Source organism: Musa acuminata, chromosome BXJ2-7, assembly GCF_036884655.1.
Source record: "Musa acuminata AAA Group cultivar baxijiao chromosome BXJ2-7, Cavendish_Baxijiao_AAA, whole genome shotgun sequence".
NCBI classification, from domain to species: domain Eukaryota; kingdom Viridiplantae; phylum Streptophyta; class Magnoliopsida; order Zingiberales; family Musaceae; genus Musa; species Musa acuminata.
In genome coordinates this window covers 12,374,763-12,400,046 of record NC_088344.1, presented here as the reverse complement: position 1 = coordinate 12,400,046, position 25,284 = coordinate 12,374,763, and the positions used below count along the sequence as shown (strand labels likewise).

The 25,284-nt window shown below is 44.2% G+C and overlaps 2 protein-coding genes and 1 pseudogene across 4 annotated transcripts; 1 reads left to right on the top strand and 2 right to left on the bottom strand.

Moving 5' to 3' along the window:
- Positions 1-1,603: 1,603 nt before the first annotated feature.
- Positions 1,604-7,048, bottom strand: LOC103991931 (uncharacterized). The gene is made up of 5 exons (XM_009411476.3): positions 6,422-7,048; positions 5,911-6,014; positions 4,615-4,791; positions 2,469-4,303; positions 1,604-2,056 (listed from the first exon to the last, which is right to left on the bottom strand). Exons 1-5 carry the CDS (start codon positions 6,574-6,576, stop codon positions 1,907-1,909), a joined length of 2,421 nt encoding a protein of 806 aa, XP_009409751.2. The 5' UTR covers positions 6,577-7,048; the 3' UTR covers positions 1,604-1,906.
- A 3,148-nt stretch (positions 7,049-10,196) lies between these two features.
- Positions 10,197-16,188, top strand: LOC135617277 (protein ROLLING AND ERECT LEAF 2-like). 3 transcript variants are annotated; one of them, XM_065117330.1, is made up of 6 exons: positions 10,197-10,555; positions 11,354-11,468; positions 11,609-12,868; positions 13,012-13,220; positions 13,321-13,544; positions 15,386-16,188. In XM_065117330.1, exons 3-6 carry the CDS (start codon positions 11,707-11,709, stop codon positions 16,014-16,016), a joined length of 2,226 nt encoding a protein of 741 aa, XP_064973402.1. In that variant the 5' UTR covers positions 10,197-10,555; positions 11,354-11,468; positions 11,609-11,706; the 3' UTR covers positions 16,017-16,188. The 3 variants fall into 3 exon arrangements, with proteins under 3 accessions (XP_064973402.1, XP_064973404.1, XP_064973403.1); XM_065117332.1 differs by lacking the exon at positions 10,197-10,555 and adding an exon at positions 10,568-10,976; XM_065117331.1 differs by lacking the exon at positions 10,197-10,555 and adding an exon at positions 10,568-11,071.
- A 186-nt stretch (positions 16,189-16,374) lies between these two features.
- LOC135616346 (cation transporter HKT2;2-like) lies at positions 16,375-22,868 on the bottom strand (annotated as a pseudogene).
- Positions 22,869-25,284: the final 2,416 nt, after the last annotated feature.

The window sequence follows — 25,284 nt, the reverse complement described above, 5'->3', positions numbered from 1 at the left end:
GTATACCGGACATAGTGCTGTCAGGCCTATATGAAATATACTCGAGTCTCGTTCTAATCGGATTCTCCCGAAGAATTTCTTCTCTCAATTTGAATGACCTTGGCTAGGGATTTGTTTGAGCAAGAACATATATGATATTTATACCGAGAGTAGATGATCCTTTATCGACACTCAATTGCCCTTGTAAGGTTGACTATCACTTTCGATGATCGGTTGTGCTAGATCTGAAACTTTCAGACGTATAAGTCTAGTATCAAAGAGTGGAGTACTCATACAAAACATCCTTGGTGTCTCAAGTCTAAGACTAGAAATAATTGGGATCACGGAATCACTATCTAACAATGAGGTATCATCAACCATTCAGCATTCCGTGAGTGGATCATTCAGTATACTCATTCTCCAATGAGCACATATACTATATCCCTAGTGTCTCCACACGAGCAACTATGAGACCAATTGCCTCCATCATATGGACGAGTATATAGTATATCGATCTGTTCAGTTATTTTAATATTTCTCTCGAGTAACCTATGATCGAAAATATTTAGAATCTATGTTTATATGTGAATTGGTCTCATTATCATGATCTTATCATGATCCAATTCTCATTCCATAGATCCAATGATATCACAATATATGCAACAGACAATATAAAGTGAGAATATGATAATAATAATAAGCAAAAAAATATTGTTAAACGTATCACATGTATCATTACTCATGTGATTATCTTACATAACACCTATGATTAGCAGATATGACTTGATTAACATAGCAGATATGACTTGATTAACATATTAGCATAACATGGGACTGATATGTCTGCATTTGCGATATCCTATTGAGATGTAACTTCGCTACCACATAAATGACACATCTCCGATGAGAAAAGTTGACAAACGACCCAACACCCATCAAGGATAGTTCCAATCGATATAACAAACAAGTATAGTTGCCCATAGTCATTAGAGGTGGTTGTGACCAGTTCCTACTAAAGAACTTTTGTAACACCCCTTCTAAGCATCCACTACAAGAGAGAGTTGCATAAGTACGCTCATAACACAACAAATAATAAACTTGACTTATTCAACTTTTGTAACACCCCTTCTAAGCATCCACTACAAGAGGGAGTTGCATAAGTACGCTCATAACACAACAAATAATAAACTTGACTTATTCTAACTAGTTTGACTTGTCTAACTAGTCCTACTTAAATACTGACTAACTAGTTTGACTTCTCGAACTAGTCCTACTTAAATACTGACTTGACCTTTGGAAGAGTATTGAAAGTCCAATGTGACTATTTTTTCTGAGACTGGCTTGAAAAAGAAACAAATTGAATTGGAGTAGACTCCCACTAAGACAAACCAAAATCAATCCAAACACTAATGAAAAAGGCGTGATGGTGGGGAGAGAGAGAGAAAAAAAATGGAAAAAAAGGGAACAAAAGAAGTTAAACCTTTTGACCTGTCAATTGACCCACCAATCTGAAACTTTCGTTACAATGAAAAGAAACATCTAACTAATTATCTATATGAGACAGCTTGGGATAAGGTAGACTGCTAAACATGGATGCTTGAGCATATAAGAAGATATAAGAGAGTTGCGGAAAGCCAATGAGTAGTTTGTGAAGCACTCCTGTTTTGAGACTCGAAAGAGAACAGCAGCACCCACCATCCAAATCCAAGCTGTGGGCAAACATTTATGATCAAAATGAAACATTGCCTATCAAACATGCTCACCGCATTCCAATCAACTAAATGTATCTAATGATGTTCTCCACTTACCAGCTATGGATACATTATTAATGATGGAAGAACAGGGAATACACCTTTCGAGTTCGTTCATGATGCCAGGAAATCAAAAGAATGAACTGCAGTCCCCTTATCTTGTCAACAGTCGTGCCTTACATCTCGCAAAGCAGGCTGCTAATCTTCCGAAGCTCCTTCAGGGCAGACACTGCGGTAGCTTGACCTTTACCTCCAAGAATGTTATTTGAGAAGCTCTCTAATGAGAGGGATTGGACTCGGTCTTGCTGGAAAACTGTCTCGATCACCTGAGGAACCAAAATTTCATTCATGATTAAGATAGCAGTTGAGAGTGGGAGGTTGAATCGGCAATGGACTAAGTTGGTGATGCTAGAAATTGCGATGTATTTTCTCTAACCATTCATGATTTCTTTTCTAAAAATAATCTAACTCTTAGAATTAGCACATAGGCAATTACAATTCTAATGTTGATATCTGCAATGATGAGTCCAAACAAGAAGGAAAGTTTCATATGCTGAAGTGAAGAAAATGAGAAGAGATCTCAAATCAACATATGTGATGCTTTTTCAAGTATTCTATTGATGGAAAAAAATGCAAGATAATCTGGAAATAATCTGGAAACAACCATCATAAACATCTCTCATTTCATTTAATATTTTTTTGAGAATAAATGTGTTGGAAAAGACAGCAATGTCTTACTTGTATATTCTCAAGCATGGATTGTCCAAGAATCCTCAAAGTGCCAAGAACTTTGTTGTCTCCTACATCTCCCCTCTTGCTCACATCTTGGGAATTGCTGGTTTGAACAAAAGTTGTAGTGCTGCAGCTATTCTTGGTATTTTCCGCAGCAGAGGATCTTTCTGATTCCTGATTTCCTCCCTTTTCCAAGTTTCCTTCAGCAGAACTTCTGCTAAACTTCCAAAACCACTGGAATTTACTAGTGAGTGGCTTTCCGTCATCTGAAACAAATTCTTGTCCTGATTTAGGTTCATCATTAGCAGCTGATACAACTTCATCATCTCTAACTAATTGATTATTGTAACTTCTGCAGCAAAGTTCTTCCATGATAGATGCCTCTTGATCATTGTCACAAATACATGAATTTGAGGTGATGCTACTTTTATCTGAGTCATTATCTTTGTTCTTGCTCAAGCTATGATGGGTTGCTATGAAGAAAATTGAAGAGCACTCTCCACTTAAACATGTCTCTTCAGCTGTGCGGTCAGAAGTCACTCGTCTAAAATTATTATCATCATTCAGTTCCTCCATGAAATGGTTTCCAGCATTTACTTCCAAGGGTGAGGATTCTATGTTATTTGAAACAAGAAAGTTACTCTGTTTGGAGTTCATATGTTCCACCACAGAATTAATATCTTGAGAAAAATCATCCAACAGCTTATGTCTGACAGAAAAATGTTTATTCTTCCTCCCACCACCATCTGCGGGAGAAGGGTGTGACGCTGTCCTAGATAGAATAGATCTTTCACCCAAAAACTTCATTCCACTTGAATCTAAAAATCCATCACTTCTCATCATGGTTTCTTCAGTCTTATGCAATAGGTTCCATTTCTCTTCCCAATAACTATCTGGTACTTGATTTGGTGGAGTCCTAGCAGAACTTGAACCCGATGAAAGATTGTAACCTCTTGTAATGGCCAACTTGTTCTTGTTAGAAGTTTCCTGGGATGATGATAACAACTTGTTTGAACCAATAGCAAGGATCTCCAATGATTTAGCCTTCTCTAAAAGAATCTTCATGTCTGGATTCTTGGGAAAACTCAATATCCTTTGGAGGCAAAATGTTGCATTTTCAGTGGCTAACAGTGAAGATCTTAGATGAAGAAGCATTGCAACAGCCATTGAAGCTATAAATGCTCCTCGAGGAGCACATAAGATCTTGAATCTGTATTTTGCATCTTTGTCTATGCATATACTATTTGGAGAAGAAAACAATTCATCCCAAATCATTAAAAGATCATCAAAGTCAAACTCCCTTCCAAAAAGAACACGCAGCCATCGGAGGGCAAAGTACTGAGGTTCCACACCAAGCTCAACAAGATGACTGTAAAGAGTTGAATCTACCATCGATAACAAATAGTAAAATGATGATGATACTTCAAACACTACCGGAGATGATGAGAAAAGGTCGGCCATAGCAACCACCCCACGTGCTCCGTTCATTAAACTGTCAAACATACTATATGCATCATGTTCCAAGAATCTCTCAGATAAAAGAACTCCCAACTCGCCTTCAGCTCCATAAGAATCACTCAACAAAAGGATTTCTTTGGTGTCAGGATCAAGCTCATCTATACTGTGAACTTTAGCAATGCCATTTTGATTGCCTTCTTTTTCGATCACCATGCCCCCACTAATAGATCTTCTAAATCTGTTGTCGGAGACCTGATTTAATTCCGAGAAGGACATTTCATCAAATTCACTAAAATGACTCTCATAAGCTTTTTGCACTTGAGAAAGGTGATCCAGATCGACAAGAAGCACATAGACTAGAGGAGTCAAAAGTTCATGCATTTCTGTAACAGTATTAGTATCTGCATTAGTAAATGACTTCTTCAACAAATCAAAACATAAACCTGGTTTTTCACATATCAAATTACAATTGTTGATGTCTAATAGGTCAAAATTATCATAGGAAATTTTAGACAAATTACAAATATGCAACAAAAAAAAAACATCATCAATGTACTCTTTGAGAAAGGCTATCGATTTATATTCAGAGAGAGCTTCATGTCAATAGAAACACAAGTGATTCATACATTAATGTTGGAGTTTAAAGTGTAAGATTGAGAAACACTTATATCATAAACACAATTCAATAACTTGCCTCGTCGATATCCATACTCTGGGTGCCGGAGACACCACAATAATAACATTCTCCTCAACATAGTTTGGCATGTAGGTGTCTGAAAGTAGCTACCATGTGCTCGATGCAACTGCGACAAATCTTGGTCAATTAGTTTCTCCAACTCCACATTCTTGAAAAAGCGACTCCATGTGCTGTCTGCAAAATAGTACAGATATCAGACAAACAGATTTAATAATGGGAAACCATGTACATCAACAAAGTGATTATGGGACTTGATAATACAACCAAGTCCTTTAATGATAGATATATTATTGTCTCACCAACAATGCCTTATGGACCTGAGTGTTTGGCAATTAAGAAACAACATATACAAAAAATTTGTGTTATAAAGATGAGAATATTGAAATAGATGTGTGAAATTACTAAGCAAGATAGGAAAAGAAATACTTTTATTCGTGAACAACTGGGTATCGATTAGATAGAAAATAAGATGAAAAAAAAAAACTTAACATGATCTAGGCATGTGCTTATGAGACCTTCGAATGTGGTAGTCAAAATAGGTAAAATAATTAATGTTAGTAGAAAGATTCGTCATACTACGACATACCGCTCGGTACGGGAGATACGTATTAGTTCGATAGAGGACCGATATGGGCGATACATATTGGTCTGTCAGTATGCCCCACCGTATTATATGTCGGTAGGTCGATATGTATCGTACCGATGGCCGATAGGTACACCAATACAAATAATCCGTAAGTCAAACCATGGTTAGTGGTATGAGAGGAGGTAGAGGAAGATATAAAAAGACTTTAATATAAATTCTAAATAAAGATTTAAATGCTCTGAACTTAACTAAACATATGACTTTTTACAGATCTTAATGCGGCAAAAGATTCATGTAGCCGATTCCAAACAGTTGGGACTTATGGTTTTGTTGTTGTTGTTGTATCTTCTTGTCTTACAAAACAGAATTACTTTGTTCCATATAGGTTAAATCAGCATAGTCATATCGGTTGTTTGTAGAAATTATATATAGTATAAATCCTTTCTAGTAAGCATAATCGACTAGTGCCATAAATCTACAAAATTTTGGTCAATAATTACATATTAATCAACATGAAAGCTCATGGCATTCGAATCTAACATTTCTTGGGAAGGAAAAGGCAAAAAAACTATGAGTATTATATTGCATTCATGTCCAATTAACAAAGAATTACAAGTTTCACCAACTGAGGTTTCTTCGGTGACAACAAGCACAAAAAATGCCACAAAGAAGAGATTCGTAATCCAACAAAGCTCAATTAAATATACCTGGATTTTGTGACAAGGGATTGTCCATGGTAAGATCAGGAGATCTATCCACAGCCCTTGGGAGATGAAAATCCATTAGCATACGACGCCTCAGACTAGCATATCTGTCGATGAACCAAAGTCAATTGTAGAAATTAATCTTGAAGGAAATCAGGGAACCAAAAAACATGACGGGAAAAATAAAGCTTCTTGCTGAAAATTTGATGCAGAGACCGAGACAGTAAGGTTCATTCTCACCATCACCACCCAACTCATCCAATAAATGGCATTGTTAGCTCAGCTGAGGAGAGAACCAACAGCGCAAATTTAAGATTCTACTAGAATAGATTGGCAATCTCAACACGAAGATCAAACTAAAAAGCTTATTGTTGAGAAAACAATTTTTGTTTGCGATAAAGCTCGAAAAGTATTGCTCATGCCGAATCACATGCGGAAGAAAGAGCAATTTTGCCAACAGAAACCACAGGAATACGAGTTCCCATCAAAGAGTTGGACTTGGCAGCAGTCACACCTCCTCCGGGCATCTGCGGTTGCACAGCGAAGATCATCGATAGACGCCGACAGCGAACTCGGCAGTACTCCGAGATCAATGCGCCATCGGACACCTCGAAGCTTAGGGAATCTCTTCTGGGACGTCGATGATGAGCCCAGCATTGAGGGTTCCATCTGAGCCCCGTCCAAAACCCGCCACCCGAATCGACAAAGATAGCAGGAGAGCAAGAACCCAAGAAAGAAGTAATGTAATCCACAAAAAGGAGGCGCCTTTGCAGTGGAAGAAGGATTGACCTGTGGAGATGATGGACAGAACGGGGAAATGGAGTTCTAAAGACCAAAAAAATTGGATTTTGTGGCTTGGAGAGTGCCAAGAAATTGGTCTCGGAAGTGGAGAAAAAGGTGAGACCTTTGGCAAAAGATCAAATTATTGAGGAGTAGGTTGGAGCTGTGGTTCCGTTGTGGAGGAGGAGGAAGATAATATTTGAGAGGTTGTTCCTTCCTTCTCCCTCTTTCTTTTGGTCTTCTGTTGGAAGGTAAGGTAGGAGAGGATGGGAAGGAGGTAATGGAACCTCACGCAAAAACCAGTTCTGCACCCTGGGGAAAAAGAGAGCCGTCTTTCTATCTCACAGACCAAGCCAAAGACAGAGTTAAGTGTTGGATTTCTGTCTCTAATCAACAAAAAGCTAACCTTTTCACCCAAGTAGCATTCCTTTGGTGATTCATCTCTGTTTCTGCACTTTCTACTCCATGTCACCAACAAAAGAAAAGGAAAAGAGTCTCTTAAACTAACTTGCATGCAGGTATTACTAATTCTGACGGTGTTCTTCTCAGAGTAGGCATGGAGTCTCGCAAACACTTTGATGGGCAGTAGATTGCAGGTGTTCATAGATTAACATAAGATAAAGTTGGAATGCATTGGTTCTTGTTGTATAATTGCATGCATCATCATGGTAGTGTGTCCCAATGTAATCTTTCTCTGCGATAGCAAGCAGATATGTTCTTAGACAATATGAGATCAGTCGAAGCTTTAGGAGAGGAAACTAAGAAGGTTCCATTATTTTTTGATGGTTTGTTCCTAAGCCACCAAATGTCTCAACCAATGCCAAATGGTTGCATAGTCTTAGTTGTTGGCCTCCCATCCTAACTTGGCATCCTAATCTAAAAAAGAGACATTATTTGAGGAATGCTACAATCTCAGATTTGCTTAGGCCATTATTGAGCGCAGCATTGTCTTTCATGAACAAGACATTAGAACTATTTCCTGAGGATCACTGTCCATATACACTTTAGTCACATCTATGGTTATTCCTTCATAAAGCATCAGATTCATTCGTAATTGTCAACATTTGTGCTGCTAATTCTCCTATACAGACCTCTAACTCGAATCAATTATTTTCCATACAATTTCATTGAGATTATTTCTCGTGCAGTCATCTGAAACCAATCTATCTTCACATAGAAGTGACAAAATAAGAGTGATGTGAAAGGTGTGGGCGTTGAAATGTCAATTGCTCTGAAAGTAGTCTGTTAATAGAGAGTCGCTGGTTGATGCTACAGCATTAAACATGGCGTTTCTTCCAGGAAGGATTGATGCTCTCCATCAACCGGCGCTGAGGAAAGAAAGCTAGAGGCAGAAGACTTACCCCGGCGGTGGTGGATATTGGCGGGCCACACGTGACATTTAGGATGTGTACAGGGGGCGGAAATCTGCTGGTGAAATGGCAAGTGGACCAGCAGATGAGGAGGAGTGAGTGAGTAAGAAGAAGAAGATGAGGATGGTGACGGCAGCGCCTGCAACCTATCATTGGAGGCCCCATCGGTGCTCAGAGAAACATGCCACGGAGAGCTTTTAATTAGGCGAGGCTACTTTTTGGTGCCCATCGATTGATTGTTCTCAGTGGCTCTCAAATAAATGGGTTTGCACTCGTAACGGTGGAACAAAAGCCAAAGCTTTCACCTCTCGGATGGGTTAGAAATAGTTGGCTTCTATGTTTCGTTTATTGATAATTATTTTCTTTTATATGGATTATTTTTTTTCCTAATTGCCTGTTGGTGATGCCCTGCGGACCAGCCCGTGTGGGGCCCGGTTGCAAGCGGGTCCCCGTGAGATGGGCCAGTCAAGAAAGGCCAGCTGTGCAAGCCAGCCAAGACGGGCCTAGGCTTAATCTCCATCTAACGTCTGCTTGAATGAAGTCTGTTGTCTCCAAAGCCGATCGATCGTTAGGTGACACAGTCAGAAATGAATTGACCCGATCGGAGTTAAAAGTTGAGCCGAGCAGAACCAATGTTCTTGCTGGTACCAAATTCAAGTGTCTCACAACGTGAGAAGATGAGATGGTAAGGTAGTAGAGACATGAAGAAAGCATGCATGGTTTTCATGCTAGTTTTGGGGAGCTTGCTTTGCCTCGCTGATCTTATCTTTCACCTAAAGTTGAAGCTGCTTTTACAAAGGCCGAGGAGACGACCAGATCGCTTGTTCTTCGTAACTTGAATGCAGCTGAAGGTGGTGTCGTTGCAGTTTGTCCCCCTTTGAGCTTCAGTTTCTCTTTGGTTATGATCTTTAATGAACACGAGAAATGAAGAAGCGGCTGTGAGATCAGACATGGAGAGATCGATGCGTTTGCCGGTCCCCGAAGAAGAATCTTAAGATTCTTCGTGTTCCCTGAGACGGAAGGAGGTGTCTCCTCTCAGCTTGTACATCGCCCAAGCTAAAAGCCTGCACGCCCCCACTGGGCATGGCGAATGGAACAAACAAGCCAACCTATACACACACACACACACTGTCTCCTGTGGAGTCCAGTGATGAGCAAGACAATGTCATAGGCCAATAATGTTCCTGGTTTTACCATGTACAATCCAAGCAACCCGCAGCCTTTTCTCGTAGGGTCATCATCTGTCAACAATCTCAAGACGACGCATAGCTCATCACCAGCCACGACGCAATCCCCCCCCCCACCCAAACACACTTCTTCTTCTTCTTGCTGCTGATAGATCGAAGGGGATGATGATGCAGGGAGGAAGGAAGGAAGAGAAGAATCTCGCAGATCGAGGCATCAGGAAGAGCTCTAAAACGGGCCCGAATCTTTTACTTTCTTTCTTTCCTACTCGCTTTCTCTCTTTTGCTTTTTCCAGCCGACTCGAATGTTACTTTTGGCCTTTTAAATTCCAGCCTCCTAATCCCCTGTTCAAATCCTAATAATAATAATTAATGAGCTGCTAATTGTGTCTTCGCCTTCTTAATCCCACATTTATGTCCCAGCTTTTCTGCAATTAAAGCACCATTCTTTTTCCCTGGCACCAAATTACCTGTTTGCCCAATCTTTCAAACGCTTCCAGCGACCGGTCAAATTCGTTGGAAAAGGGAATTATAAATGATAATGATGTTGATATTAATAATAGTAGTAGTGGGTGAGAGATTTTAATATATCCATCCTTTTTAAAACTTAAAACATATATATATTTATCAGTATATATCCTCTTATTAATATTTATTTTATAAAAAAAAAGATTTAATCATGTTTGATATTAGATAGTTTGAGTTCAAAATATGTATCCTAAATTCTTAATACACCTATAATCATAATAAAAATTTAAAGTATATTTATATCATGAGTGGCTGAAGATGATTAATCATAATGACTCATATGTTTTTTTTTTATATACTTTAATTTAGAAAAAAATAGTTTATTTGTTTGGTAAAGAGGGGGGATGAGTGTGGAAATGACATGTTCTTGGATCTCACCGAATGCTGTACCCATCGGTAGTATTCTCATTGTCATGGTAGGGCCATTGAGTTCATTCATTGCTTCCACCAAATTGTACGCCGCTCCACTGGGGAGATCAAAAGGGACAAATGGGATGAATTATGTGTCGTTGGGCTCTCTTTGTAATTCTTCTGCACTCCAAGGGTGTAGTTTCAGGAATAAAGTTGTACTCTCCGCCCTTACTCCTCTTTAAACGCGCTCAGTTCCTCTCTGCTTCAATTCTTTCTACTTTAGCTCATTTGACCGTTGCCTCTCTCTCTCTCTCTCTCTCTCTCTGAGATCAAGAGTTGTGCTTCCAGCCTGAGCGAAGGAACCAGCACAGTTGCAGCCCTCTTGTGCATCAGAATTGGATTCTATTCATGTTTGCAGAACGTTTTTGTTTCGAGGTTGGTGGTGGTCTCATGCTGCTTCTTTTTTACTTCTTTTAGGGAGATGAACAGCTGGGGGTGTTAATGTGTTCCGCTTAATGGAATGGGCTTCTGCTGCTCATCTTTATGATCTTTTGTCATTTTTCTGCTTCTGCTTTGAAGCTTGACTGTACAATTCAGAGTCTTAATGTCAAGCTTTACTGCTTTGTCCTTTTCCCTCATGTGATTTGGAATCCTTCTTTGTGTTTCATCAGGTCAGGTTTTTGGATAAATTGAAAGGCAGATCAAGAATACTGCCTTTTCTTTTCTGAAACATTTTGCTTGTGATTGCCAGCTTCTCTTCCTGCTCCATGGAGATCTCCTGCACATTTTGTCTTGTTTGCTGTGTAGAAAGGCCTCCTGGTTCCTAGTAGTGGATGGTGGTTTACTTCTCGGTCATGTAGTTCCCATCTTCTTTTACTTCTCTCTGGAGATCTGCTTTTGCATCAACAGCATCTTGTGATCTTCTTTACCACATGCATGTCTGCTTCTCAGGTTGCTGGGATACTAAACATTTGCTTCTTTTTTGTTCTTTTGGGGGAGTTTATTTTCCGGTAACAATTTAGTTTCTTCAGCATGATTTCATCATGTTTCAGACTGTCAATTTCTGTGTCGTGTTTTTCCCCCTCTTCAAATTTGCATTCTTCTTTCCGCTTACGTAGGCATCTTCTCTCACTTGCTTTAGCAAAACACACATGAACGTTCCAACATAATCTTCTGCTACCACATCTACTTTCAAGAGAATAATTTGCTAACCAAATTATTTTCCTCTCACAGTTCAGTCTGGACAAGGGTTACTGCTGGCAAAATTTTCTGCATTAATCTAGAGCTGTCAGCTTTCGATAAGGTGAAGAGAAGGATTCCAAAGAGGTTGAAGTCATCTCCACTTGCTGTAAGTTCAATTGATCTTTCCACATATAGTTTGGGAGTTCAACTGAGCTCCAGATTTCATGTTATGTCTCTGGTGATCTTCACCACCACCATGCAGTGATGACTGTGTGGAATTCTTCTGACTACTTACATGTGGAACAGCACTGAAGAATCCTATGAGTTTCGACAACAACCATCTGCTTCCATTCTGTCAATATGGTTATGATTCGGTTCTGAAGAATTCATAGAAAACCTTCAAGATGGGATGTTCTGCTTCGAGGTTGGAAGATGAAGAAGCTGTTCAGATGTGCAAGGATAGACGAAATTTCATAAAACAGGCGATCGAGCAGAGGATCCGCTTTGCCTCCGGGCACATCGCTTATATTCAGTCTCTAAAGCGCATCTCCCGCGCGCTATCTGATTTTGTTGACGGACATGAACACTATGATTCATTTTCAGATTCATTCACGACACCGCCATTCACGCCTGTGAAGAAATTAAGCCCGGAAATCATTGGTATTCCCTTCAAGTCCTCTGCATCAGCACTAAACCAGCCTGAGAAAATCATCGGGGTTCCATTTAGGTCCTCAGCATCGGCACAGGCACAAAACCGGTCTAGGGAAAGCACTTTACATATTGCAAGATACTTGAGATCAGGAGGAAGTACTTCGGTATCTGTTGAAGAGTGTCCTCAGCCAACAGAAACAGTGAGAATTAACTCTTATTACCCTATGGATCATTATGGAAGTGATGACTTTTTTGCCACACAGTCCACACCATTAAACTCTTCATTCTTTTCTTCAACTTATGATAGGCCAAGCTACCCGCCGGCGTCACCTCGAAATTCACAGTGGGACTCATTTTGGAATCCTTTCTCTTCGCTGGATACATATGGATATGCATACCAGGGCAGTTTTGATCAGGTGATTAATGATGATGATATAGCAGGATTAAGGCAGGTTAGAGAAGAAGAAGGAATTCCAGAATTGGAAGAAGAAGGAACGAGAGGGGAAGAAGAGTGTGTGCAACCAGAAATCCAGAATGAAAGACATGAAGTCGATTCGGGACATACTAGAATAAAGGATGCAGGTGAAAATTCTTCAGGAACCAAAAATAAAAATCGTAAAAAGCGTGAGGTGAAGGAACATCAATCTAAGAATTTGGAGACCATTGAAGTCTCAGAAACAAAAGATGCCATAGAAATTAAAATAACTAAAGAGAAGGAGGTGGTAGGAAAGAGAGAGTCTGCAGAAGAAACCCCTGGATTTACCGTTTATCTAAACCGAAGACCAACAAGTATGACAGAAATCATGAAAGACATTGAGTGCCAATTTATACGGATTTGTGACTGTGCTCATGAGGTTTCAGTATTGTTGGAAGCAAGCCGAGCCCAGTACTCATCAACTTCTAGTGAAATTGCTGGTACATCCATCAAGTCATTATAGTGGTCTTTGTTGGGTTGATAACATGAAAAAGAATCATGATATGAAATGCTTCTGAGTTCTGAATTTGAAATGTGTACCTCTTATTATTTTGAATTTATATGTTCTGCATTTCTGCTGCAGTTAAAATGATGAACCCAATTGTTTTATTCCGGTCTGCATCATCACGCTCGTCGTCTTCTAGGTTCTTTCATGCTGCTCCCAGTTCAGGATATGATGGTTATGAAAGCAGCAGTGACTATTCCCAGGAATCCTGCATGATATCAGGGAGCCACCAATCAACATTGGATAGGTTATATGAATGGGAGAAGAAATTATATGAGGAGGTTAAGGTAATCGTTTTCGGCAAGCAGACTTTTGGTTCCAACTAACTAGTGGCAAAGAGTAAATGCATTTTAGTGTAATTCGTAACAATGTGTCATGTTGCTGCAGGCTGGAGAGCGGATAAGAATTGCATTTGAGAAGAAATACATGCAACTGAGGAACCAAGATGTGCATGGTGAAGAGCCTTCTGCTGTTGAAAAAACAAGAGCAGTCGTAAGAGATCTGCATACCCGATTAAAAGTTTCTATACATTCAGTTGAGTCAGTGTCAAAAAGAATAGAAACTTTGCGGGATGAGGAATTGCATCCGCAGCTGATCGAGCTACTACAAGGGTATGCTCTAAAATTTTACTTTATCTATTTGATAAAATAGTTTAGTAAAGCATATGTATTTTTTCATGTTAGACCATTGTCATTTAGACTAGTATGACCAAGAAGATGATTTAGCCATTTGGATGATTAGACATCAGAATATATTTATGTTAGAAGTACTTAAAGGGTATTTCCAGAGTCCTGTTAGGAACACCATCTCTTTTTTCTTTATTTTCTTCAAGCAGAAAAATTATGAGTCCTTTATTTCCAGAGTCCTGTATTTCCAGGGTCTCCTTATAGGTCTTTTTGCCGACCCTTCAATAAAGGTAGCCTTGACCTCTCAAGTTTCCTTTACATCATTCCATAACTTCTCTCCAGATAAGGAGACCCTGAACTATCTTTTCCTAAATTTGGAAGATAATTAATTTCTCAGAGAACTACTCTCATTCTATCATGTCCTCCCAAATGGCTAGAATAAGATTCAGATTAATATCAAAAGAGTGCAAACTAGGAACATGTTGTCATTCTAATATTACAAGTGATCATTGGATCATTTACCAGCAAATGACTACTTTGTTTGAAATGAAGAAGAAAACTTTCATTGCATGAACATGTAAGGCTAATTTTTACTCTTATCTTGCTCTGCCCATCTATAAATCTGTGCTTATTGATGAGTATGCAATTCCCAGAATTAAAATGCTACAATCATTTGAATAATGGTAACTTCTAAAAATATAGTAGAAAACACATCTTTCTGTCCTTTGCATGTCCTCGAGTGGCTTATTTTCTAAAGAGCACCACCATTTTCATATTTTTGCCTTAACTGAAGTGATGCTCATATGCTATGAAAACTCATCATGTCATGTCTGGGCCCTTGATTCTTCAAACAACACGCACAGTATAATATCACAAGATAGAATTCTTGGACAATTATGGTGCGTAAGTCAATGTAGATATAGGCTAAACATGCTCCTATGAAGATTTAGAATTTGGAACCTACACATAGGTAAGGTTTCAAGCATTGATATGACAAGCTATCAATCACATTCATATTGTGTGCACTAAAACAGATTTTTTCACATCTCAATGGTCTATAGCATAGAGAACAAAGAACATGCATGTTCCACAATGAATAATATGATACTCCACCTCACTTTACCCTTGTACATGCATATCATCAACAGTCAAACTATAAAAAGGCTTTATAAAGAAGGTTCAGTTGATTCCTTTCGATAACATAGTTTAGTCAATATAAAGCCATTGGACAGTAATCGAAGTAATGATAGCATGCATTAAGCTGATGACATAGTCTAATGATGTGCAGCAGACAAGGAACTAGAAATAAATGAACTAATTGTCGATCAATTCGCCAGTATTTGGACCATGTGTATCAGGCAGTCAAACAGTATGGCATAGCTTTTTCATGAAGGTACAGTTTGATTCCTTCCAGTGATGCAACTTAATCACTATAAAGCTGCTGGTAAGAGTAATGGAAGTAATGATGCCATGCGTTCAGCTGATGCTCTGCTCCAAAGTAAAAGCTCTCACTTTTTTATCTTCTCTAATTATAACATGCAGATAAGATCTGCGACCTCATGTTTTTTTTTAATCCTTATTTTCTTTGTGATTTACATCTAGCATTCATTATATAATGTAAAATTGCATCATTCAATAAAAATAAAAATTTTGGAATTTGGGACCACAGAGTGTGTAGTTGATTCTTGAAAAGCTTAGGCAGGAAGATGGTGGGCACTTCTTTCTTTATTATGTTACCTGCTTGATGCTGGTGAGCGGTTGTCCGTTGGATCAAAAAGACATTGAATCACGTCCGTTCAACTTGCTTCCTTTGCCCCGCGGTGCAGGTTAGCGAAGATGTGGAGGACGACCGCGGACTGTCACCGGATCCAGAAGCGCACGATAGACGAGGCCAAGCTCCTGATCCTCGCGTCCACCGCCGCCGCCGGGAAGGGCTCGGAGGACGCGGCGCCGCAGCCACGGCATCCCCGGGCGGCCGCGGCGCTCGAGGCGGAGCTCCGGAACTGGCGGGCGTGCCTCGAGGCGTGGGTCGCGGCCCAGCGGGCCTACGCCCGCGCCCTGGCCGGGTGGGCACTCCGCTGCGGTGACCCCGGGGGCGGCGGCGCGCGGTCCCCGCTCTCCCCGCCGCGGCCCTCGGGTGGCGCGCCGGCTGTGCTGGGCCTGTGCGTGCAGTGGTCGCGGCTGCTGGAGTCGGTGGGGGAGGCGCAGGTGGTGGACGGCCTGGACTTCTTCACGGCCGGGATCGGGTCGGTGAGCGGGAGGGCGGCGGCCGAGGAGGAGGGGGAGGGAGACGACGCCGCGGCGGCAGCGGCGATGGCGACGGCGGAGATGGCCAGGAGGGTGCTGTGTGCAGGGATGTCGGTGGCCGTCAGCTCGCTGGCCGACTTCGCCGCGAGGTCGGCGGACGGGTACGAAGTCCTGGTGCGGTGGGGCGGCGATCGAAGGGCAGAATCGTAATTTTGTGGTAGTGCAGGTAGTGTTGTAATTAACTAGCAAAACCGGTGGTCAAAGAAATCTATTTGTTATTTCTGTTCGTCTTAAATCGGAAAACAGCTGTGGCTTTGAGATCTGTGAACTCTTAGATCGGACCTCTCTGGTTTATCTTCTTTTCTGGGAAATTATTCTGCCATTTTGATGTCTGTATATAAGAAAGAAGCCTTTCGTTCAATCTGATATTTATTTTCCAACGTAATTTTTTTCTAATATCTGATAATTTTGATTATATATGAATAATTCTATCAGCATCCAAACTCATTCTCTGGTGGTTTCCTATGGGTATTTGCAAGAACTATTAGCTCGCAAGTTAATCGCATGCTCAGTAAAGCTTCCATGCTCTGCCATCACCTGCACTAAACTTCTTCAGCCTTCCATAGAGCTTGACGAGCCAGGATAAGCTTGCGGATGCAATCTCAGCAACCTCCAGCAGCTATGACCAGTTGGCAAACCCAACATTCCTGTAGCCACTGTAATCACCAGTTGCAGTAAACCTCTGTCGATTCTCGTGATCATTCTCATGGTGCTTAGAGCTACCTAAAGATTGTGACGGGAGATTACCTGATCACTTCGAAGATTAACTTCAATGTGCTGAAGTTATGTGGATCTCTGGTCATCTTCCTTCTCTCGGTGATGCAAATGGCAATGATGAAGATGGCAATGTAGGAAAGCTGTGAAACTTCTTCTTGTCTTCCTTCTTGAGACCATCGGAGCTTGTGTCATCCTTATATCAATGAAGGAAAAGGACATGGAAGAGCGAAGATGTCTGGAGACCAGAATGGCATCAGTATAATTACAAAGAGTATGATGAAATAGGAAAGATATCACGCAAAGAGGAACAGAAGTACTCACATCATGACGATGACGAACACCAAAACTGCAGGGGAGATGAGGCAACAGTCGATGGAATTCTCACCAGCGTGCCTGGAGTTCACAGCGATGAACAATGCACTGACCAACTTCTCCACATAATTCAATCCGTCGAACACCGCTCCGTTCCAGTCCGCGGCGCAGAAGAGCACAAGCAGCGCAGTCATCAGCCCGATGACCGTGAGAGACAGCATCGAAGTCTCCGACTTTGGAAGCAGAGGACTGAGTTGAGCTCCCACCGTGCTGAAGCGCATGCACTTGAACTCGTCACGTCAGGTGAGCTTCTTCAAGGCCCGTATCACCCATCTCAGGAACAGAGGGAATACCGTGTTGCCTCCCAGAACCTGAGCGATCATGAGCAGGAGAACGACCGGGTCCTTGTTGATGATGGCCATGTTTTCGTTGCTAGCGATCAAGCCCCCATTCGCAAACGATGAAACGGTAGCAGATAGACAAAACAGGAAGACATCGATGCCCTTCGTCTTCAGTATGCCTCGTGCTCCCAGGAGCAACGAGGTGCCGATCAGATGAAAGATAGCAACATAGCCAGAGACTACATATCCCAGAGATCGAACAGAGCTTTCGTCGCCGCCGGCCGCCGCAGGACTTATCCCCGACTCAATGCGGTCAATGGTGTTTTGGGAGGGATCGACGGACTCGAGCTCAATGCAGGCTGAATCCACTCTGCCGGCAGAGCTCCCCGGTTCGTCTTGCTTCCCTCTCCCAAACAGAAGGCCGAGCAAAGTAACGAACACCTTGCCGCCATGAAACATCAAGAGCGAAAGGACGACAATTTGAGCACCGGAGAGGTTCTCCATCTCGACAGCGGCGAGTCCGGAGACCGTCAGAGCCGACGTCGGCATGAACAGCATGTCGACGCACCGAGGCCGGAAGGCGGGATCGCTGGGCTTTCAGAAGCATCAAAGCTAGAGATCCAAACATGGAAAGGGACACAAAGCAACACAGCTGAATCACGAACGGGCTCAGGGGGAAGGCCGAGAAGCGATAAAAGGAAGAGGATTAGCTTGTTGAGGTATCCATTTAGGCTTGCAAAATGGTAGAAGATCATCTCAGAAGATCATGATAGAGGCAATCTCATATTTTATAATAGAGGCAATCTTTTAAGTGATTGTGATATGGCATATGCATATTTTGGCTTCTAGATGAGTCATCATCGACGTCACACGTCACGTCCCAACTAATATCAGAATCTAATGCCACACGTCATCAGAACCTCGTGGCACTCTGTCACGGACTTAGCTGGTTTTGCCTAAGTCGTGCGGCACCCTTACGTGTCCGTCCGCAAAGGTCAACCTCCCCGAAGCCTCCCATGTCCCTTAGGACCCACAAAAGAGAGAGAACGAGTTAGAGAAAACGCCTCATTCGAGATCCACAAGCAAACATCTCCGAAGACACTTCATAGACAATGCAAATTACAAACAGACTTTACAAGCTCTGAACAGTTGCACAACAAAGGGTAAAATGGTCCATTACAGACCGAGAATCTCTCACACGTGTCCACATGACACAACCTTTATTTACAAGCCTAAAACGGCCATCAACCCTACTAAAATGAGACTATTAAGCCTTCGGTCATCCCTCTACATGCTGTACAAAGCATGAACATACCAAAAGACACGGACATACATAAGCATTACATCAAACATCCTGTTTCGAAGTTTGTCTGTGACATTCTCCCCCACTTATTCCTTTGACGTCCTCGTCGAAGCCTTTGTGAACACTGCAACTCCTCGCCTTTGCTGAGTCTTCAATCTTCTGTTCCAGCTGCAATGCGCCTCCTGGCTCCCAACTGCTCTCCGCTGCTGATTTTGAGTCGTCGAACCTTTGATCCACCATGCTGCTTCAACTCACCAATGACTCTAACTCTAGTATGGGGTTGGCTGAGTTATGTTGATCCCTATTGGTTCCTGCGGGTTGAGAAGGCAAAGGTTGAGAATTAAGGTACTTGATTTCGCCTATTCTCTTAAGGGTTGAGAAGGCAAAGGTTACTTGACTTCGCCCGCCTCCTCGAGGTTGTACTTCATGCATCGAGCTGATTACTGGCCTTCGCCTGCTCTTTGCTCACACTTCTGAAGCACTTGAGTGTTTGCACTCCTTGCATTGAGTTAGCTACTGTGATTCACCTTCTCAATGCCATCGAACTTCTAAAATGTAGGAAGTTTTCACCCCAACTTGGAGTAATTCTCTAATAGATTTGGTCGCCTCTGGGATTGTACCGTCTTCTCCATCAACCCTGTCGCCTACTCCACCGAGTAGCAAAGGTACAGCACCGCGTACTGCCTGCTTCGTTCCTTGGTTATGCACTATTGCATGACCCGAAGTCCTTCACTTTCGGCTATCTTAATGAGAAGCTCATTGACACCGGTCTTACGAATTTCCTCGGCCTCTGCCCTTCAGCCTTGTCTCGGTACTTGGAGATTGCCTCTGTATGCTCCACCTCCTCAGCCCCTTTCACAACCAAGCGCTCTCCCTCCATGAGAGCAAGGGATCAATGACTTTCACGGAAGTCCCGCCTCTGTGGTACCATGGCGCTACCATGCCCATGGCACTACTATTCGTCGTCTCGCATCTGCATCTCTTTTCTTCACAATCAGTAGATATGCCTCTATGGCACTCCTCTGAGTCCACCTCTATTCTAATTGATGCTTGATTTTGGATAGCTAAGTCCCTCTGGACTCGTCGTCGCTTCCTCACCCCTTTCGACCCCCTGCTTCAATACCTCTGTGTTCTCCAAGCAGTTTGTTTGGTCGATGGAAAGACATACTGCAACTCCTATGCATGGCCTCTGCCATCACGTTGTAGGGTTTGCACCGATTCTGTTCTCCTTAGCTTCCTTGGTAGTAATGTTCGCTTACTCAACCTTGTCCTCTGACTTGCCGGGCTCCCTTAAGCGAATATGAGCTCTGGAGCAGTCCAACTCTCCAACTGCTTCGATCATACCTCTGCATGATCAAGTCCCTCCCATGGAACTCACTGGTACTTGCATTCGAACTTTTCCCTTAGTGGAACATAGCCCCCATATGCTGATGACCAAGGCTTTCATCCGATGCAAAATTCGATGCACGCACGGAAGACCCGCCTCTACGGTACCATAGCCTTTACTCCTTGAATCCATAGCCCTTCTTGCCGTCATGTTGTTCACCGAAGTGGAGCTTCCAGTAGCTTCCAATCATACCTCCGTATGATCTAGTCCCTCACAGGACTATGTCGTGTGTATCGCATTGCCACGAACTATTCCACCACGATCCACTGCACCATGTCGCCTCCTGGTGACATCTCCATTGCATTCTGATCCTTGTGGAATAAACTCGAATTGTGAACCCTCTATGTGTGGCCTCTGCCAATACATCGCAGGGTCTCTTCCACCTTCGATTTTGTTCGCTCCTTTGGCAATCGACCTTCATCCACCCACTCTTGGGTCACACCTAGATGAAGCACCGCTCTAGGACAGTCCGTCGCTTAGTAGCTCCCGAAGTCCACCGACTTCACTGTAATTTGTGCACCATTGTCTGGATCCTGGGCCTCTGCCCCTACCAGCACAATCTCCGCTACGCACAACTTCCTTCATGGCAACTTGAATGGCAACACTGTGGCATATTCTTCAAGAGTACCCACCTCTGAGTCCTCTTGCCCCGTGCTAAGGCCTTTTGAACCCAATTTCACCTCTGCAAATTAAGTCGCCTTAGTTCCTCCATCAAGTGCTTCTCCGAGATAAGATACATGTGCCCAGAAGCTTCTTTCGTCTTTGGCACCATGCAAGATGAGTCCGCTCCGTCAGAATGATGGACCCATGGAACAACATGATTCTACTCTTGCCTCTACAAGAGTTTATGTCCTTGACCTCTATCTAAGGAAAGCACTGTGCCTCTGCTCCATGTTCCAACTTCTATGCTGGCTCCCTTCATGCGGCTTGGGTACTTCGCCAAGTTACACCCAAGTTGCTCTGCTCCTCGTTTTTGCATTGAGTCGATGGTGGCCCTCGCGCCCACCATTCCACGGGTCAGCCCTCCCTTGAGTCCGATCTCCATATCAACTCCAAGTGTGCCTTCATTTGTGTTGCTTTGGGTCGCTCCCCCACTTGATCTCGCAATGCATCCACCAATGCATTCTCTTGAGTGAGATCATGCGATAACTCCTCGCCGCTTGCTCAGTCCATTGAGCTTCGTGGAGTTGTTGTTTGTCGAGGTACTCCTCCTCAACATGTGAGGTCCATCCCACATGATTCTCCCTCTGGAGAGCCAAGACTTATCCCTCCTGGATAACTGTCCCGTTGGAGCAACATCTCTCTTCGTTTCGGAGACCACCATCCCCTTGGACTACTGTGATCTGCTGAACAAACTGTGCATTGTTCTGCCTCCTGCAAACGCACTTGCTAGATTGCGACTCCATGTCAATACAGCCTCCGCTGCACCACTCAAGGCCTAGCAACATGCTGAACTCATTGCACACTTCAGCCTCCTACGGACGTATCCTTCACATGCCGAAGAGAAAGTTTCAATGCTCCATGGCGCCGAGTTTCAGTCGCCTTGGGATAGTCGCGAACATTCCATCGTCCGCATACAAGCCCATGCATGAGTACCGAATTCTTCGAGTTAGCAATTCCCCTCACCTCTGTGAGCTTTGCACAACTCTTTCGATTGCTGAGCAACTCATTCCACCTTGCCTGGTCTCATCCTTTACCAAGCGCCTCGCTTGCCTTGAGGACCATCAAGTATAGTTGTCAACGTTGAGTTGTAGCTTAAACTCAACCATCCCAACGTTTGTGCGCTCTGCATTCTTCCAAGCTTGCCTGTTCTCATGGTGCCTCTTGCGCGAAGGGTTGGCCATTCCTCTGAATACCAATGTCAGATGCCCGCTCCTCCGAGCGACTCCTTTTCCCTACATCTCCATGCCCGTTTTCCCCCAAATGGTCGCGTGTGTGCTGACTGCCCTCAATGTAGCCCCGCTTGGTCCTCCACGTTTGCATGCTAAGTGTTTCTATGAGTACTTGTCCTGCTCTGATACCATCTGTCACAGACTTAGCTGGTTTTGCCTAAGTCGTGCGGCACCCTTGCGTGTCCGTCCGCAAAGGTCAGCCTCCCCGAAGCCTCTCATGTCCCTTAGGACCCACAAAAGAGAGAGAACGGGTTAGAGAAAATGCCTTATTCGGGATCCACAAGCAAACATCTCTAAAGACACTTCATAGACAATGCAAATTACAAACAGACTTTACAAGCTCTGAACAGTTGCACAACAAAGGGTAAAATGGTCCATTACAGACCGAGAATCTCTCACACGTGTCCACATGACACAACCTTTATTTACAAGCCTAAAGCGGCCATCAACCCTACTAAAATGGGACTATTAAGCCTTCGGCCATCCCTCTACATGCTGTACAAAGCATGAACATACCAAAAGACACGGACATACATAAGCATTACATCAAACATCCTGTTTCGAAGTTTGTCCATGACAGCACGTCAAGCCAGGTTCTGTACAAAGACACTATGTGACACGACTATCCCGAGGGCTCGGGGCGATGTCATCTGATGCCGCTCTGGCATCCCCCAAGATGCCAGTTCGTCAGAAAAGTCGTCCCCTCCCACAAAGGTCAACGGTCACACCGAACCGAGGCGCAACCAATCCTCACATAATAGTATATAAACCCCTGGCTAACACCCGGCTAGGGGAAGAGAAAAACTCAATATCAAATACTCCACTGACTTGCTCGTCGGAGGGGCCAAAGTCAGGAAGCACCCGACGAAGGCCATTTTGCAAAAAGGCAGACACTCCCGAACGGCGAGCGCCTCAATCCGGAAATTGCCATCCAGTACACAAGGATGCACTGCCATTCATCCCAGAGTCGGAGAGATGCATCCCACCACAAACAGCACCTGGGTTGGCAAACTGAGAAACTCGGATCAACATCCTCTCACAAGGGCCCATCCTTCTCCGCCAGCTCAACTCTTGTCCAAGTTGCTTTGAAATGGCCACTCCCGACCAGCGAGCGTCTCGACCCAGGAGACACCTTCCATCGCACAAAGGAGAGCAATGAGCTGGCCTGGATCCCGACCAATGTCGGCCAACATTCCTTCTCGAGGGCGCGACCACCTCATCATCCTACCCACCCCGCAAGAAGCTCCCGACATCGACCTACAGACCTAACCGTGCTGACTCATCAACCACGGTACTTTTGTTCACTAACATTTTAGCGCTAGAAGGAGGGTCATATCGTAGGAGCAACTGACAGGAGTTCTCCCCGGGAGAGAACCACTGACCAACCTCTCTTCCGTCGAGCCAGAAAGTCAGGCCCTCCCCACCCCCGGAGACGGGGGGATCCCGGCCTCGACGCCAGATCGCTACTGGCGTTTGTTCAATGACCCATGATTGTCACACCCAAGGCTCACCACAAGGCTCTCGGCCGTGACACCCGAGGCGTTCCTTAGCCTGACCAAGCAAGTGCAGGCCATGGCAGGCATGATACAGATGCTCGCTCCAATTATTCCCCAAATCGTACGACTAGCGACACCCCCGACCGACCCGACCCGGCAGCCCCCGAGTGGGGAGCAGGTCGGGATCGGGGAAGCCCGAGAGCAAGCGATTGACCCGAGAGGTCCTCCTAGGTAGAACATACCCACACCCTACTGAGCCGCGCTACCTCATCTCGAGCCTGACACCATATCGTCTGACTCGACGGACGACTCACTTAGGGCCCAACTGTCTCGTGTTAACCAACACTTGCACGCGTTCCAGCGCGAGTTTCAAAAATCGTGGAGTGACTCTAGTGAAGGCGGCTCGGGCGAGTCTCCTTTCAATCAGGAAGTACAAGATAAGCTAGTACCCCTCAACTTCAGGCTATCGACATTGGAGACATATGACGACGGCTTCGATCCAATGGAGCACGTCTCCTCATTTTGAGCCCAGATGGCCCTCTACGGCACCTCCGATGCATTGATGTGCCAGGAATTTCCAACCACTCTGAGGGGGCCGGCACGAACATGGTTCAGCCGGCTACGCCAATCCTTAGTCTCATTCTTCGACCAACTTGCCGGGGAGTTCGAGCAAAACTTCCTCACTAGCGCATGACCCAGGCCTTCCATGACCACCCTGCTCGTGCTATACCAGTGTGAAGACGAGTCGCTCTCTTAGTTCGTGCCATGTTTTGCCACCAAGATCTGGGGTTTTCCGAATGTTCACCCCTCTCTAATCTTGCAGGCCTTTCTAATGGGTTTGAAGCCTTCGAGGTTCTTTCGGTCGCTAATTGAGAAGCCGCCAACGATCACATCTGAAATGCTTCAATGCGCCAACCAATACGTCGTCGCCGAGGCATTGGTGGTGGGAAGGCGCATGGAAGGCAAGAGGCCAAGGGCAGAACTGTCCCGGGGAACAACCTCAGTAGCCCCGGTGACACTCCACCGCGGGCTCGGCCGGCAAGAGTTATCGCTCCCGAGGCACCCGCCTCTTCCCCTGAATACGTCCCACACCGAGATCTTCCTCCAAATCAAGGAGACGGGTCTCTTGCAACAACCTCATCCTATGAAGGTCACTCACAAAGATCGATCTAAATATTGTAGGTTCCATCGGGACTACGGTTATGACATAGAGGACTATCGTGACCTCCATAATCAAATAGAGGCACTGATCCGGAGAGGCCAACTCGGGCATTACCTCAAATCCCCGGAGGTGACTCCACACCCCAAGGGACCCATCGAGAGACAAATCGATGTCATCTCTGAGGGACTAGCGGCCAGTGGCAGCAGCTCTACGACGAGAAAGGCCTACGCCCATAGCATTGTCGAGAAACGTCCCCGACCCAAAGTGACCCAGGGGAGTCAAAGCGATGCGACCTCGCCGCGGTTACTCTCCCAAGAAAGCTGTGCCCAACTCCAGTTCTCGATCCTCGTGAAGAACCCGTACTACAAATGCCGCTGGAGCCTCCTAAGCCACTCATTGAGGTGCCTCTAAAGAGGAGTCATCCCGACCAGACCGTCAAGGTCGGAGCCATGCTCTCTGAAGTGGACTAGCTCCACCTCATTGACTTCCTGAGGAAGAATGCCGACATATTCGCGTGGTCCCCCGAGGAGATGCCCGAGATCGACACAGAAGTGGCCCAACACCGGCTCAACATCGACCCTGAGGCACGACCGGTAAGACAAAGACCAAGGAGGTTGGCCCTCGACCGATAGAAGGCTATCGGGGATGAGGTTGATCGCCTTGTAAAGGCTGGATTCATTACTGAGGTTAAATACCCTCGGTGGCTGTTGAATGTAGTCCTCGTTAAAAAACCTAATGGAAGCTAGAGGATGTGTGTTGATTATACTGATCTCTATCGGGCATGCCCCAAAGACTGCTATCCGCTACC

Excerpts from the sequence above, each read along its gene's own strand:
- LOC103991931 (XM_009411476.3), bottom strand. The coding sequence starts at position 6,576 with ATGGAACCCTCAATGCTGGGCTCATCATCGACGTCCCAGAAGAGATTC. Across the intron at positions 4,792-5,910 it reads TCCCTTGTCACAAAATCCAG|ACAGCACATGGAGTCGCTTT; the intron begins GTATATTTAATT and ends ACTATTTTGCAG. Across the intron at positions 2,057-2,468 it reads CCATGCTTGAGAATATACAA|GTGATCGAGACAGTTTTCCA; the intron begins GTAAGACATTGC and ends TTGGTTCCTCAG.
- LOC135617277 (XM_065117330.1), top strand. The coding sequence starts at position 11,707 with ATGGGATGTTCTGCTTCGAGGTTGGAAGATGAAGAAGCTGTTCAGATG. Across the intron at positions 13,221-13,320 it reads AATTATATGAGGAGGTTAAG|GCTGGAGAGCGGATAAGAAT; the intron begins GTAATCGTTTTC and ends ATGTTGCTGCAG. Across the intron at positions 13,545-15,385 it reads CTGATCGAGCTACTACAAGG|GTTAGCGAAGATGTGGAGGA; the intron begins GTATGCTCTAAA and ends CCCGCGGTGCAG.